Below are 15453 nucleotides of genomic sequence, written 5' to 3'. Positions count from 1 at the left end.
AAATTCTATAAATATACGATAGATAAAATTATAATAATTGTAGCTTTATCCATTAAAACACCGGCAAATCTTATTTTCGGACATAGAGAAATTTAGTTTAGTCTTGGGTTTTAGACATGAGTAAAAATCATTATGCTTATCAATGATATTAAATAGTACTGATAATCATTTTTTACTTTAAAAAATTAGATCATTACGACTGATGATAAATTTGAAATACAATAATTTTAATTAAAATACAAATTTTGATTTGACACTGCTATGATGCCCTATGTTATCTGTGAATTGAGAAATAATATTTCATTTCAATGTGTTATCTAGTTCAGTAAGAAACCAATACACAGTTGTAATTTATTAATTAGTAACAGTTTAAGTCGTTTATTGCCGTAAATTATATTGAACAGTTTCGATTTATAATCAACTTATAATTCAGGTTCTTTAATTTTCTACGTCCAGAATGGCCGGCTCAAAAAAACTGAAGGTAAAATAAATGATTATTAATAATTCACTGTTAGATATAATACCCAGTAATTGTTATCAAAGAATTCTCAGAAATGTATGCGTTTAGAAAAAATCATAATAAAATATTGTCATAAGGAAACGCTGGAAGATTTATTATCGTAATAAATTTTTAAAAGTTGCTCAACTGACTTGTTTACTAGTTGATAAACGTTATCGGTTTGACATTTTCGGTATGTTATCTAATTCTAACCTTGCTAATCTGAGATACAATTAAGAAATTAAAGATCAACCATGGCCTATGACTTACAAAAGGAGGAAGATGTAAAGCAATACGTTGAAAATTTAGGTATAGAGTATCGCTTTGGTTGTTACCAAGAAAAAAAACCAGAAGTATGTCAGCTCCTCGGTGATTATTTAGAGGCAATAAAAAAAGATTATAAAAAGGCTGCAACAGTTTACAAAAACAATTGTTTGGAATATAAATATGGCAAATCGTGCACAAAATACGGTAACTATGCTTTAATTGGTCGCGGTCGTGATAAACCAGACACGAACGAAGCGTTGCAGTATTTTGAAAAAGGTTGCGAATTAAATGACCCAGTATCGTGTCTACACGCGGGAATTCTACTCACAGCTATCGGTCCAACATCAGGATTTAAAGTACAAAGAGATATTCCTAAAGGTAAGATTTTTAATTTAATTTTTTTATATCCTGAGATCATTCAAAATAATAAATATTAAAAGTTTGCAGAAATTAACATATTGTCTTCGTCAGACCTGTCTGCTACATGCCTTTTTTGACCATTCTGATGAGCTTATAATGTTAAATTATATATAACAAGACTGATATGTAATTCCAAAGAACTGTGACTAAGTGCAATTGTTTAAAATATATGTAATAGAAATAACTCAAATTATTTTTTTAATGTCTGAATGTCATAATTTTTACACATAAAAACATTAGTTGATATACTGTTTTTGTGTTATGGGTGTATCAATATTAATTTATTGTTATTACAATATCCATTTTCAGAGCAGTGATAGGACTGAGATTGAAATTCGCCGCTTTGATTCCCAGGATACAGTCTTACATAAATCACACTGTACATTAATTACATAGGATTGCCTCTGCTCACAAAAATATTTTCATAAGATGGACAGCAGTGTCCTCTGTGTATCATAATACCACACTGTAATGGCCAACCAGCCTGCCAGGTGCCAGGTGTCGCGATTATGGTATATCCCCTCATAGATATTGTTGGGGGCGGCTTGTGCCTTGTAGTGAGCATCTGTGGGCTGAAATAACTTTGACAATCCTTTTTTCCCTAAATTCTTTTTAAAAGTCTTTTTATTGCATGTTTTATATTTGTAATTTTACCAATGCTGGAACATTTTCTTTCAAAGATAAGATGAAAATTTGTATGTAGTGTTTTTCACAATAATTTGTTTGAATTTAAGGTTACAACTACTTGAAGAAAAGCTGTGATTATAAAGATGATAAAGCATGCCATTACCTGTCTGGAATGTATCTAACTGGAGTGCCAAAGAATATAGCAGACTTCAATCCACACAATCCTGAGAAAAACAAAAACATTGACTATTTAATAAAGCCAGACCTTAAACAAGCATTTCAATTTGCGAACAAGGGATGTGAATATGGGAACATGTATGCCTGTGCTAATGTCAGCTTAATGTATAAAAAAGGTGATGGTGTGACCCAAGACTTGGAGAAATCAAAGCAGTATTTTGAATTGGCTCAAAACTTGCAGAAAGCAGACCTAACAGCCAAGGAGCTGAAATTTCAACAGGGGCTGAATGATAAAAAGTGAAATATGTACCTTTGAAGTAATTTGTTATTTATGTTTAATAAATATAATTCAAATGTAAATGTAGATATCTTGATTACTTTTGAATTAGAAACATTGTGTTAAAATTTGTTGTTTTATTTTAATTTAAGTGATTTATATACATTATTATATATATCTATTATGAGAATTCCTACCTATGTACTCATCACAATATTTCAGGACCATAAGTTTTATAGACTCGAATATTAGGGTGAATATTCCTTTCACTAAGTAAAGGTTAGCTACAGATTTTACGAAATTTTACCCACAAGAGGGGTCGAGCATTCATTAGAAATTGCATTTTTAAGAAATTCATTTTTCAAGCAAAGGCTATAGCTCTAATATAGGACGTAATATAAAACTTGGTCTTTATGTTTTATTTGGCATGTTAGAAATTAAGGGTAGTAGATAATTATTATTAAAGGTAGTGTTGAGTGCACACAAGGCTGGGAGACAGATTGTTTTTTATATTTGATCTACTTTTTAATAGTTATCCTGTTCTTTTTATTGACTCCTTGTTTAGAAATTGTAATATAACATTTAAATAAGTAAGAATAACTTTATCAGAGTGAACAGTAAATATATTTTATATTAAATTACTACAACTGGATGTAGATTATTTTTTATTAATTCATCAGTTCAGCTTATAGATATATATATCTATGGTGGATATACCATAATCGCCACGCAGGGCAAGCCAATTGGCGATCACAATGTGGTGTTATGGTACACAGAGGACGCTGCTGCAAATTTATATATTATTATTATATATAAGTAGTATACTTGATGTCAGTGCTTGTGACATAAATTTAATATATAGTATGCAATTTTCATAAATATTTATCTATAACTTTTCATCTGTATATTATCTAAGATCTCTCGACTAATTCAATATGGTAAGTCACAAGGCGACATGTACTGTCTTACTCAAAATTTTGCATGCACTTCTGTTACCCGGGGCCAAATGTCCTTAATTGTGAATCAAAGCGCTTTTTAAGCTCGCCCTTGGTTCACAAAGAATGAAAAAATAAATAATTCTTTTTTAAGATCTTGGTAGATTTACAAAAAATTAAGTTATTTTTTCTTTCCGAATTTCTAAACAAAAATTAAGGTTAATCCTTTAAAAAGTACGTAATTTTAATAAATCAAGGTAACAGAGCACATAGCAAAAAAAAATATTCCCTTGATTGTAAGAAATTTGGAGTCATTACATAAAGTTTGGCGATTATTTGCTTACACCCGCCTAACGGAAAATTGTCATTTTGTAATTTTAATAGCCGTAAGTTGTTACCCGTAATTTTGTTAGGACATATTTTTTCAAATAAACACTTTAGTCATTGCCTTGCTTTTTCAAATAAAATATATAATAAGGTATCTATAGTCTGTATAGGTGATATCTGCTTTTCAACAATAGAACAAAACGAGCCAATAGAACTTTTAAAACCTGTCATCATTATTTAACATTATCATTAATTAATCAACTTTATATAACAATTTTTTATTTTAGTTGTATATTAAAAAAATATAACCGACATCATTTCTGCATTCCGAGCCGGTGGTAATTTACTACTCGTAATGAAAATAAATCTATATAAAAATCGATATGATAAATTTATATGTAAATCTATATGATAAATTCCTACTTGAACGAAGACATTTTGTTTTTTGTTTTTTTTTTTTTTTAAATTCAGTCGTAAAGCATAGGGGATGCTTGACATTAGACTTCCCCATATATCATACAATAGAGCCGGTTGCAAACTTTGTACATCTAACGTTTACTGACGACCTTAACAAGTGCTCTTTCTGTCCACCTAGGGGTGGACCATACGATATGGTTACAGGTCTGTGATTCTCACTCTAGAACCTTAAGGCCCTAGCGGCGTGCTTTGTGGCTTTTAGATAATAAATTGTAATATTTTATGCTTCAGGGGGATTCATATCACTGCTTAACACAAATTTAAATATTATAATTTAGCTGTGTTGCACTTCAGCCGATGCTCGAACTTCGTTGTCTGTCAATAAAACGATTGTTTTGGTGTCGATCGGGACTCACGGGCTTGCAATCGACCGATAATATGAAGATTGCAATGGTACCTATATATACATAAGGATTCTGTAAAAGTAATATTACACCGGAAATGTATTTTCGATTTGAAATTTACGTGAGAGCCCAATGTGCAGCTATGAACGTCCTACGGCTAAAATGATTGTGAACATATTACTGGTATTTGATAATAAAAAATAATAATTCAATTTAAAATTCTAGATCGGAATTATCGGCGGATCGGGGTTCGACGATCCTACCTTGTTTGAGAATCCAGTGGAACTGGATGTAAACACGCCTTTCGGGAAACCTTCGGATGTCCTTCTTCAAGGTCAGATAAAAAGCGTTCCGTGCGTGTTACTGGCCAGACATGGCAGAAAACATCAGTATCAACCAAGGTAAATTTAAACTACAAAAGCTTATATCCTGATAAGGTATCTAGTCATATTAATTACGATCAACAAAATTAACTGAGATAGCCCAGCGGATTTACAAGTTAAAAAGGCAGTAAGTAGGTAAGGACATAGCGAACAGAGCGTTAAGGTTCCGAAGTGGAGACGACCGGACGGACAAGCGCAGCGACGAACGCCCACCCACACCAACAACTTTAACAACCAACCAACTACTTATGGTATACTACATACAATATTATATATACGTATATTATTTTTGACCTGTTTATAAGAATTTTTTGGGAGGTTAAATTTTTGGATGTCATAAAGTTAAAACTAAAGATTTATCGCCGCTAAATTAACAGTACCAGTATTAAGAATAACACTACAATCATAATTTCTATTCAATTACAGCGACGTGAACTACCGCGCGAACATTTGGGCGTTGAAACAAGCTGGTTGCACCCACGTCCTTGCCACCACGGCCACCGGCTCGCTCGTCGAAGACTACAAGCCAGGAGACCTCGTCGTTCTGGATGACTTTATTGACAGGTACGATTTGGAAATATTCGGGGCACATACTCGACACCCAGAGATTATTTCAACGGATATTCCGTTTACAGAGACCTAACCGAAGTAATAAAGAAGTATACAAAAGTGTTTCTGAGTATTCCTGAATCAAAACGCATAGTTTTATTTCGTTATCGAGAAATTAGAATAACATTGAGATCTCCCAATTTAATAACTACGTCTATAATTTTAATTATCAATTTATTTATTTGTTATCATTATAAATAACTGCACGCTCGTTCTGACCTATACCAGTGATTACAAAAATGATTCTAACCTATATACACTGAGAGAATAAATAAATAACAATTTGGCGATGGACTTATGAATATTTGTTTAATTTTAATAAATAATTAAGATACTTTAATTTACTTTTTCTATCGTCATTTGAATTTATGGATGTGTTTATATCTTTACGTAATAATTAAATATTGTTAAACAACACAATTTTTTTCTATATAAATCCGTCGCGATAGCATCACTTCGGTTATGCGTCTGTCGGCTAAATTACTTTTATTTTGTGTGGATGCGTTCTTATATATTCAACTACATGTATAGAAAGACCAGTCCCAAATTTATTAACATATAATACATTACAAAGTTTATTTTCAAAACCTCATCATAACAGTTGAAGCTGTGAAGTTTTAAGGTAACGCCGTTACTTACTGACCACTAAATCATTAAATTTGTTGAAAAATAGATACTGACATTAAACATACTAGATAAAATTTTTGGACATCGAGATATATATTTTTAGTTCAAACCTGTAGTATCAAAAATTAAAAATCGATGGAGTTCAAGTATCAAAAAGCAACTGCTATTGGGACATAAATACAACTTTACATTATTTCATATTAACTTCATTGATTCATATTAACTTAAAGTTATTTTGGAAATAAAAATAGAGGCGGCTTAAATTACTTATTTAATTTTTTTATTCAAATAGGGAAGTATTTTTGGAGTCTAAATATATACGCATAAGATATAGTTTGTTGTCTAACTCGCTAACGCAACCATATGTAAATATACATCTGATTATCCGATTTCTTATAATTAGTAAGTTTTTCTTTTCAAGGACATGGGGTAGAAAGTGCACATTCTTTGATAACACAAATGGCGGGCCGAAGGGCGTATGCCACCTTCCCATGCATCCAGCCTTTTGCGAGCGTTCACGTCGTGCGATCATAGACGCAGCTCTATCCAGAGGATACAGATGTCACGAGACCGGCACCGCCGTCGTCATACAGGGGCCCAGGTGGGTGTGATAATTTTACCAAACCCATTACTGCACAAAGAATATTTTTTATTATTGATGAAGATTTGGACTAGATAACGATCAGTCTTCAGCTTTGATGAAGTAAGAAACGTTCCCACATTGGGTAGATTCAGATTTTTACCTGGAGTTTTGTTGCGTTATGGAATAAGGTGTTATTAAAGGAGTTTGAAACTTCTCAAGATTCCTATTTTTATATAGTTGAACCGGTTTTGACTCATTTTTCATAAAAGTACGATTTAATAATTAACAGGTAACACTCAAATAAATCATCTTTGATTTTGGAAAATGTCCACATTCTATTCAGATAACTGATTAGAAAGCTTTGCGCGTGCTTAGTCTGCTCTGCAGTAAAATTGTTCTTCTCAGTAAACTTTGTTTTGCAATCTCCGTATGCGTACTGCTCACGATGTTATTTTGATTTTACCCTCTATTATTTTTTTAAATTTATCAGTTAAATAATGCCTAGTGCGTTTTTTATAGGTTCCAAAGTTTGCAATATACGCATCATATTTCTAGAAGCTATCTTTTTATTTATGTATCCTTTTTTGTACACAATAGACCATAAATAGAGAAAAAAAAAAACTTTTATGGTACAAGAGGCTATATTGTAATATAGTGCTATATTAATTTACACGGATAAAATGTTTTGTTTTCGGACATGACTATTTTGATTTTTTCTGATGAACGGTCTTGCTCTGCTCGCATCCAGCGACTCCCCGCCACCTTAACTATGTTGTTGGTGCACCTAGTGGAAAGCCTACCCACGCCGCATTGCCTCGTGGACGCAACTGAAGAACCTTTTGGTCTCAACATCCCCCGGCTACATATAAGCTATATGCCCTGCGCACTGCCATTTCAGACGAGTAATTTTTCGTCAATAAGCTTATACTCGTATAAGAATGACAAATTCCAAATTTAAATGTAATTAAGTTAATTTTTTAATTGTATAATTATCAGTATTTATGACTAGATTAATGGTATGCATGTACAAAACTATTGAAACACCGCGTGATAAAGACATCGTTCTAGACAAACGACCCCAAATGACCCGTAAGTCTTACTCTTCTGTCCTATGGTACTTGACCTAGAGTTTAGACTGTTAAATATCGCGCAGGTTTTCAAGCCGCGCCGAGAGCCTCATGCACCGCATGTGGGGCGGACATCTTGTCAACATGACGACTGTTCCGGAGGTAACATATTTCGATACTTTTGTAACTAATTCCAAAGTAAATATTTTCTGTATACTTTATGCAATCAATATTTGTGTTACCAGTGATGATTTACCTTATTGAAACGTGGTCTCTCACTAAAGGCATCATTGTCAAGCTCACAGTTCCGCGAGTCATGGAGAGCACTGTGGTCGATATTTCTCTTCGAGATCAAATCAAAGCATCCGTAGTGGAACACATATAACTGATATAAAACAGCGGGTTAGCAAGTTGAAGAAATGGCAGCTGAGGCCTTAAGGACTTGGAGTAGGGACGTCGACGGGCAAGCGATGTCCAGGAACGTCCACCCATAAGGTAGGGAGACGACTTTGTCAAGGTCGGTGAAGAAGCTGGATGCAGGCCGCTTCCAATCGGTCCTATTGGAAATTAATGGGAAAAGCCTGTATCCAGCAGGGGACGTCCTATGTCTGGAATGATGATAATTTTTTTTTGAAAATTATCGATGTTCAATTTCTTTTATGTAAAAAGATAATAATTTTACATATTAATTTATTTGTTATAAACATTTTATAGGTTATTCTGGCAAAAGAAGCTGGTCTAAGTTACGCGGCCGTCGCTTTGGTAACCGACTACGATTGCTGGAGGGAGAATGAAAAATCTGTAAGATATAAAAATTTAGTATTTCTCCCTATAAAAATGCCTTCTTGTTTTCAAGTTCGATAACCGATGTTTACTTAAGCAACTTGTGTCTTCGATAAAGTAGTTTTGATTAAGACAGGCGTTTTTTATACATTGCCAATGTTTATACATACATTTTCGTTTTTCTTTTATTTTTCATAGAAACTCAAGCTTTCTTTATTGTCTGTCCTGTTTTAAATAGTCTTACTTATTCTTGAAGTAATTGGACCTAATAATTATTTTATCTAAATAATTACGAATACATTGATAGATTTTATTACATTGAAATTTTTTTATTATTTCAACGAAATGGTAGTAATGTTAAACAGGCAACACAAAATCGAAGTTCGTCTCTCCGACGCACTTGTATCGTAATACTAAATTCATATTTAGTAAATTACTGTTAATTATTAGACATAACGTGCCGATGGGGCCTTAAAGTTTTGGATAGGGGAGTCCAACGAACCCGCAAGCAACATACGCGTCAAGGCCCTGGATGCAGGCTTCCAATTAGTCCCATTGTAAATCTAAATCCTCCGGCTGAAAAGATGATGAATTATTTGCCACGAATAGATAATACTCTACGATAACGATAGATAATTCTCTATAGATACTAAAATATACCAAATTTTTATTGTAATTAAAAAACAAATGTTTGATACATTCCGCAGGTGTCCGTCAGCGAGGTGCTAGCAATGTTCGCAAAGAACGTTAAGAAAGCTGCGGACGTTATATTAGACGCAGTGCAGCTGCTCGCGTCCGAAGACGATCTTGAGTACTTGAGCGCACATGAGGTAGGAATTCAATCCTAGTTGATCACATATAAATTGTTTTGTTATTACCAAATGTTTACTCTTAGACATCAGCTTTCTTAAACCTCCTTAATTTAATTTTTTATTATAACTTCACAAGATTACCTGAAAAATAATCACATATCAGTGAGTTAGCAAGTTGAAAACGAATTTGCATAGATAATTACACTTTGGTAAAAAAATATTTAAATGCATTTCTGTTAAAATATAGTCTTCGCCTAACATTATTTATTCATTTCAGGATTTAGTAAGCTCGGCTGTAATGCTAAAGGAGTGAAGAAATAAATCATATTATTAGGTATAAGAGTAATGCTTTTAAAACGTATATTTGTGAAAAATCAATAAAATACGCGTTATACAATAGTCATTTATTGTTAAACTTACATTCGACATACAAAATGATCAAATTACACTATTATGTAAAGTCTCGCACTATTCTCTAATCGACTCTTATCTCTCTTATCTCTATTCACTTTACCTTTACCCTATCCACGTTTACGTATTATTGTTGTGCAGTATATGTCCCTTTTGTATCGCAACATACAGAAAGTGTTCTAGCAACTTTGATTGACTCTCAAATTGCTTTTGAATATCCATTAAGCATTCCACAGTAACCGATAAAACAAATTATCTAATGTAAACTATATAAAAATAAAATGACTACAATTTACATTTATTTCATACATTTCAATAATTATAATTAAATGTGTCATTTTCGTGTCAAAATATGTATTTCATTTATAAAACCCAAAACCGCTTTAATTTTTTTTAAGGTGAGATTTAAAAACAATGCGATGTCGACAAATATAATAAAACTATATTTAGAAATACATCATTTAAATTTTTTAATCTTTAGCCGATTCTACACTTAGGTAAAAGGACGGCACACTTGCTTCTTTAGTGTTCTAATTTTGGAATTAACAAAGGTAACAAAAATTCAAACATTTAATATAACACGATTGAATTCCTGCAATGATCAATGCATTTGTTAAAATCAACAAAATCAAATATCGCTTGTCTCCATGAGCACTCGACCTCCATTATTTTATAGTAATTATGTCTCAGTGCATACACCCAACTAAGCTATAAATTATGTTTTGGGTGAATTAGAATGAAGTAACAGGTCTAGATCTTTCCTACTTGGTCTTACTTACATCTTGACATTGTCTTCTAATGATATAATAATTAACCTTTCACCACATCACATTAAAATTTAGTTAATTATTTGAATTTAGGGATACCCAGCAGAAGGCCATGAAAGTGTCTGTCTATTAAGTGCTTTTTGAAGTAAATATCAAAACAAAAGCTTTATAAACTGACTAAAGTAAATTATTATTTTGCATATCAAGGACAAATGTTACGTTTTATCTGAATTGGGAGCTTGCACTGAGAAACAAAATGTAAAATAAAATTATGTTGCTCACGATCTAAATTTGATTTAACCTCTTTGTTAACTACTAACATATAACCTTTCATTTAATTGTGTATGTTACTAATTACCCACAATTAATTTGATTCTTCTACAGTGCTATCAAGTACATTTTTATATTTACGTATTAATATTGGTCTGATTGAAAAAAAAAACAGATAAAAAGAGCAAATTGCCAGAACAAACTGTATGAATACCATAAAGTTCAAAAATGTATTAACTACCTTCAATGTCTATCTAGCTTATTACTTAAAAGTCAATTACCTAAATCTAACACTTCAAATGCTTCCTCATCATACTGGCTGGCATCTGTAATGAAAACATTTAGATATTTTATTAGATCATGTAAAACTAAATATACCAAGATTCATAGTAACATTATTTAACCAATTTTGCATCAAAAGCGTATATATACGCTCAATTTTCCTAGTCGCTCACTAGATCGTATATTTTCGCGGTTGTGTTAAGAATTGAGACGAAATAACATACAGGTAATAATAACAAACTCAAAACAGTAAAAGATCACACAGATAAGCACCGCTACTTAATAAGTACTATATTGCTTAGATGCAAGGATGATTTAATTTACTTATTTTATTTACTGTGTTGTTTATTGAATTTATAAAAAAGTAATATAGGGGTTCCTCTTCATATTTTTATATGAAGCAGCAGCGTTGTTACAAAAACCGCGTAATAGTGTATTGTTATCGGGGAACCGCGTTATTTCAACACCATGAAATAAAGACCATGTAAAGAAAACACTTAAGTGTATATTGTTAGCGAGATAGAGGTTTTAGTAAAGAATATTACTGTGCATGCTCAGTTCTTCGTCCATGGGTTGCGGCCGTGCTGCCCGGGGATCATGTCGAGCAGGTACTGACGCTGCGCCTCGGCCATGCGCTGCATTTCGGCCGCCATCGCCGCCGTGTTGCCGCTGTTGCCGCCCTTGCTCGCTGCAACACACATTAGCATAAGCAGATATGATGTTCCTATTGTTCTTAAAAAATATTAGACATTATTTTTTGTAAACACTAACTTGGTTTCCTACAATGGATTTTGGAAATAGATTTAAAAATAATTGTTTTTCGCAAAAGAAAACTCACAGAAAATCACTCAAAATCTTAGGAAATAACAAGGAATTGCAAAAATGTACAATAATATTATTATTCGTCGTAGTTCACATACAGTTATACACGGACTTTCTTGTGATAAACAGGTACATAATACATAATCTCTTTCGTAACTTGAAGATCCTACTACCTAACATTCATTTAGAGTTGACTTCTCAGTAGTTGTACAATGTAGTAGGCGATTAAGTTTTTACGACGACTGTTGTTTCATGAGGTGCTTGTTCATATGTCGGTAGCTTCAACGGATTTGAGATGGCATAACTTTAAATGCATTTAGCTTAAAATTTTTGCGATAAGTACACTTCAGCTCAGACAGTTATTTATTTCACCTGATTGATGACACCAAGTTCGTACATAATTTCTGTCGAATGTTTCAAGGTCCGTGAAACTACTCTCTTTCAAAAAGAGGCTTTTGGCTCAAACGTCAAATAATTATAATCAGTCAAGACAAATGTCATAAACAGAGGTGACCAACTTTTTTGTTTATAAAGTCAAATCATGGAATCCATTTGTTATGGTTTAGAGGTGGAGAATGTTTATATTGTATTCAAGTAATGTAATTTATCAGTTTCCGCGCTTGTCTGTGTGATTTTTTACTATCAGGGAGTGTGTTATTATTACTTAAATACTTGATTCCAGTGCTAGATGCTGCCGCGTATATATACGCTCCTGTGATACTGACCAGGAAAATTAAGCATTATTTTAGATCGCTATTGACTTGTTGGTCACCCCTGATTGTAAGTAAACTTATTATCGGGTATAAAAATAGAAGACATTAAAAATAGTAATGGATGGCGAATGAAGTAAGCAAGCAAAATAATGGTATGAGTTGTGAATACGTACAACGCTTACCTAGCGCTGAGGCCTGCGCCATGGCCAGCTGGTACGTGTAGAGCAGCGGCGAGAACTGCATCATAGCGGCCGCCGCAGCCGCCGACATCCCGCCACTACCCGCCGCGCCGCTCAGACCTGCCATACATGCCACATTCATTATTTATCCAAATCAAAAGTAATCATTCAAAGAAAATATATTACAAGAAGTCTCAAAAAATGGAAGAAACCTTGTGTCATAATACATCACAACGAATCATCATCACAAAAAACCACCCAGATTCAAATTTATGCTAAAAATTAATTAAATACAATTAACAAAGCAGGACAATTATCTGTTTGGATTGTCGCTAATAATCATGAGAAGATTCGTCATCATCATCTTTCTTAATGTTCGCCACAAGAAGCGTTCCTGTGCTGCCCATATACAGTTCCCGCGACCCTACTATGTGGTCGGTCCACCAATTTTGTCTTTTAATCTCGGCGATCTGGCAATCTGTTCAAAAATCTTCTTAACGGCTAGCCGAACAAATATACAACAACGAATCCATGCAGCAGAAGTCAAGGCAGAACCATAATTGTTTTTTTTTTTTTTTAAAAACCTGTGCCGTTTTTCTCGTGTAAAAAACTCCTGCGTGCTGAATACTTCGAAAAAGAAAGGTGGTGATCACAACGGATTTAGGCTAAGATCGAAATAGGAATGAGGACCTCAGTAGACAATCGAAAGTAACCGTCCATAAAGCGCACAAAACAGATGGCCATTGGAGTCTTAAGGTTTTTGAATGAAGACCACGAACCGGCAAGCACGGACAGACATTGTTAAGGTCACTACAAACTGGTCGTATTGTAAATCTAAGGGGGATGTCTATATTTAGCACTGGACATCCTGCGGTGCAAGTGAATGAAGAAGAAAGAATAAAATTCAGCCATCTTCTATTCCTAGGCAGCTTTTGTTACACATAGCCAATCTTGGAACATCATAAAGTATTATTCCGTGGATCTAACTTTATTATTGAACAAAAATGTTCTTGTGCCACAGCTGAAATGGAAATGATTTAGCTGTTGAGCTTGTGTATAAAATAATTCAAATAAATCACCTCTCAGCAGTTGATGTTGCAACGCTTGCATGGCAGCGGCGCTGTGCTGCTCGAATGCCATTTGTGCAGCGGCCGCGGCAGCCAGTTGCTGTGGACAGACAAATACTCAATTTCTGGTCTAGACCTAAACCTGAATGTTATTTCTTTTATTTCACAGGTTCTCAGACTTTTCTCAGTCAAGCAAACATTTTAGGCGAAATTCAAAAACTTATCTAACATTTTTTAAAAAGAGAGGTGTAAAAAATTAAAATACCTGATGTTGCTTACTGGAACTGCTACCTTGGCTCGCGGTGCTTGACGACGATCCTTAAACAAAGAGCTAGTAATTAATAAAAATTGTAAATAAAGAATGAGAAGCACAGAAATAAACGTATCGCCAAAAATATATCAACAGATGTTACCAATTACTCATATATTTCCTGGCTCTGTTGAGTGAAAAAAAAAATAACTAAATATATTATGTATCAAAGTAGCAACTGCGGTTAGAAGAATGCACAGAATCATGCATTTTGTGTAAGTTTGTGTAACAACACTCTAAGTTAATGGCCCGTGTTGACAATTAAGTGAAAATATGAAACCTTGTTAATTTAATATTTTCTAATATTATACAGATAAAAAAGTAAGTTGCCAGTTCGTTATTATCGTATCATCCAAAATTCGCCACCATTATCGGTGTTGCGCTGCCCGCATACAGCGACTTCCCGCGACCTTGATTGTTGTCGGTGTACCGAGTCAGGATCCTACTCACGCCGCGTCACGCAGCTCATGTCGCTCGAGAACTTTTCTGTGGTGATGTTCTTCTTCGGATACCCTCATTTGTAACAAAGGCAAACGCTAATATCAAAATATTCTAAATATTTTTTCTTGCATAAAATTGTAACTAAATCGTGTAAATCTCATTAAGTATAAAATCATAAAGAAATGGTGATACATGCTGCGTTACCTTTACCTTTCTTGGCGGGCACCTCCGCCTCTCGCGCCCTCTCTGAGTGGTGGCTTCGTGGCATTGATTCTGCACCACTCAGTGAGCGATTGCTACAAAAAAATACTCTCGTTTTTATTCTAGTATGAGTATTATATCGGAATAGTAATGAAATTTGTTCAGGGAGAAGATCACTCATCACTTGGGAGCTTTCTAGCCCTTGAAATAAATAATGTAATAAACCTAGATAATGTTCCCAAGGGAAACAGACTTTAGTAATTTATTAATTTATTTATTATTAGAAATGCTTACTGGCAAACAATAATTTAGTTATATATAACAATATTTTAAATTTAAGAAAAACATATAAAACAGATCGTTACCGACTGCAAATGTAACAATTAACATGTAACAAAAAGTAATAAAGTCACAGTCTGAATGTTACCTGCCCGTGCCCACTGTAGTGTTATATATGTCAAAATCCAAGTGATGAGGAAATTCATTAAAGGCATTCGCCATATGCAAAAAGAACGAATTACTCCAGTACTTGCAAAGGGTACATAAAGTATTGCTAATAGCCTTAAGGCAAGTGTATTAATTCATAATCCTTATATTATTACTAATTTTGGACCATTGATAGCCTTCCATATTATGGTCCAAATTTTTAATGTTTATTAGAACACTTATACCATTAATATGTTGTCTATACTCCAGGGGTAGAAAACGACATCTTTTACATCAATGGATGTAGTGTACATACGATTGACTTGATTTATAACAGAGATATATAAGAC

The 15453-nt window shown here is 33.6% G+C and overlaps 3 protein-coding genes across 7 annotated transcripts in view; 2 read left to right on the top strand and 1 right to left on the bottom strand.

Moving 5' to 3' along the window:
- Window positions 1-309: 309 nt before the first annotated feature.
- Window positions 310-9958, top strand: Mtap (Methylthioadenosine phosphorylase). The gene is made up of 8 exons (XM_068768164.1): window positions 310-481; window positions 4576-4751; window positions 5160-5297; window positions 6391-6570; window positions 7706-7781; window positions 8334-8420; window positions 9110-9232; window positions 9492-9958. The coding sequence occupies exons 1-8, from the start codon at window positions 458-460 to the stop codon at window positions 9525-9527; spliced, it is 840 nt and encodes a 279-aa protein (XP_068624265.1). The 5' UTR covers window positions 310-457; the 3' UTR covers window positions 9528-9958.
- On the top strand, window positions 510-2387 carry Coa7 (Cytochrome c oxidase assembly factor 7). The gene is made up of 2 exons (XM_068768165.1): window positions 510-1144; window positions 1921-2387. Exons 1-2 carry the CDS (start codon window positions 754-756, stop codon window positions 2289-2291), a joined length of 762 nt encoding a protein of 253 aa, XP_068624266.1. The 5' UTR covers window positions 510-753; the 3' UTR covers window positions 2292-2387.
- Window positions 9606-15453, bottom strand: part of LOC137924741 (transcriptional repressor p66-beta-like) — an 18845-nt gene continuing 12997 nt past the window's right edge. For 3 of the 5 annotated variants that reach the window (XM_068768159.1, XM_068768163.1, XM_068768160.1), the window contains exons 15-20: window positions 14681-14772; window positions 13991-14043; window positions 13738-13825; window positions 12653-12778; window positions 11490-11632; window positions 9606-10988 (exon numbers count right to left, since the gene is read on the bottom strand). In XM_068768159.1, the coding sequence (XP_068624260.1) occupies window positions 11499-11632; window positions 12653-12778; window positions 13738-13825; window positions 13991-14043; window positions 14681-14772 (493 nt within the window). In that variant the 3' untranslated portion in view covers window positions 9606-10988; window positions 11490-11498. The remainder of the gene's footprint in view (window positions 10989-11489; window positions 11633-12652; window positions 12779-13737; window positions 13826-13990; window positions 14044-14680; window positions 14773-15453) is intronic. The other 2 variants (XM_068768162.1, XM_068768161.1) reach the window with 2 other exon arrangements.

Source organism: Battus philenor, unplaced genomic scaffold, assembly GCF_028537555.1.
Source record: "Battus philenor isolate CCGP_79_NKW_IND1 unplaced genomic scaffold, ilBatPhil1.0.hap1 SCAF_24, whole genome shotgun sequence".
Classification (NCBI taxonomy): domain Eukaryota; kingdom Metazoa; phylum Arthropoda; class Insecta; order Lepidoptera; family Papilionidae; genus Battus; species Battus philenor.
This window is presented reverse-complemented; position numbering and strand designations above follow the sequence as displayed.

What these genes read in the sequence shown, in the direction of transcription:
- Mtap (XM_068768164.1), top strand. Translation starts at nt 458, where the DNA reads ATGGCCGGCTCAAAAAAACTGAAG. An exon ending in CTGGATGACTTTATTGACAG is followed by an intron (nt 5,298 to 6,390) that starts GTACGATTTGGA and finishes TTTCTTTTCAAG; the next exon opens with GACATGGGGTAGAAAGTGCA. An exon ending in GTCGTCATACAGGGGCCCAG is followed by an intron (nt 6,571 to 7,705) that starts GTGGGTGTGATA and finishes AATATCGCGCAG; the next exon opens with GTTTTCAAGCCGCGCCGAGA.
- Coa7 (XM_068768165.1), top strand. Translation starts at nt 754, where the DNA reads ATGGCCTATGACTTACAAAAGGAGGAAGATGTAAAGCAATACGTTGAA. An exon ending in ACAAAGAGATATTCCTAAAG is followed by an intron (nt 1,145 to 1,920) that starts GTAAGATTTTTA and finishes TTTGAATTTAAG; the next exon opens with GTTACAACTACTTGAAGAAA.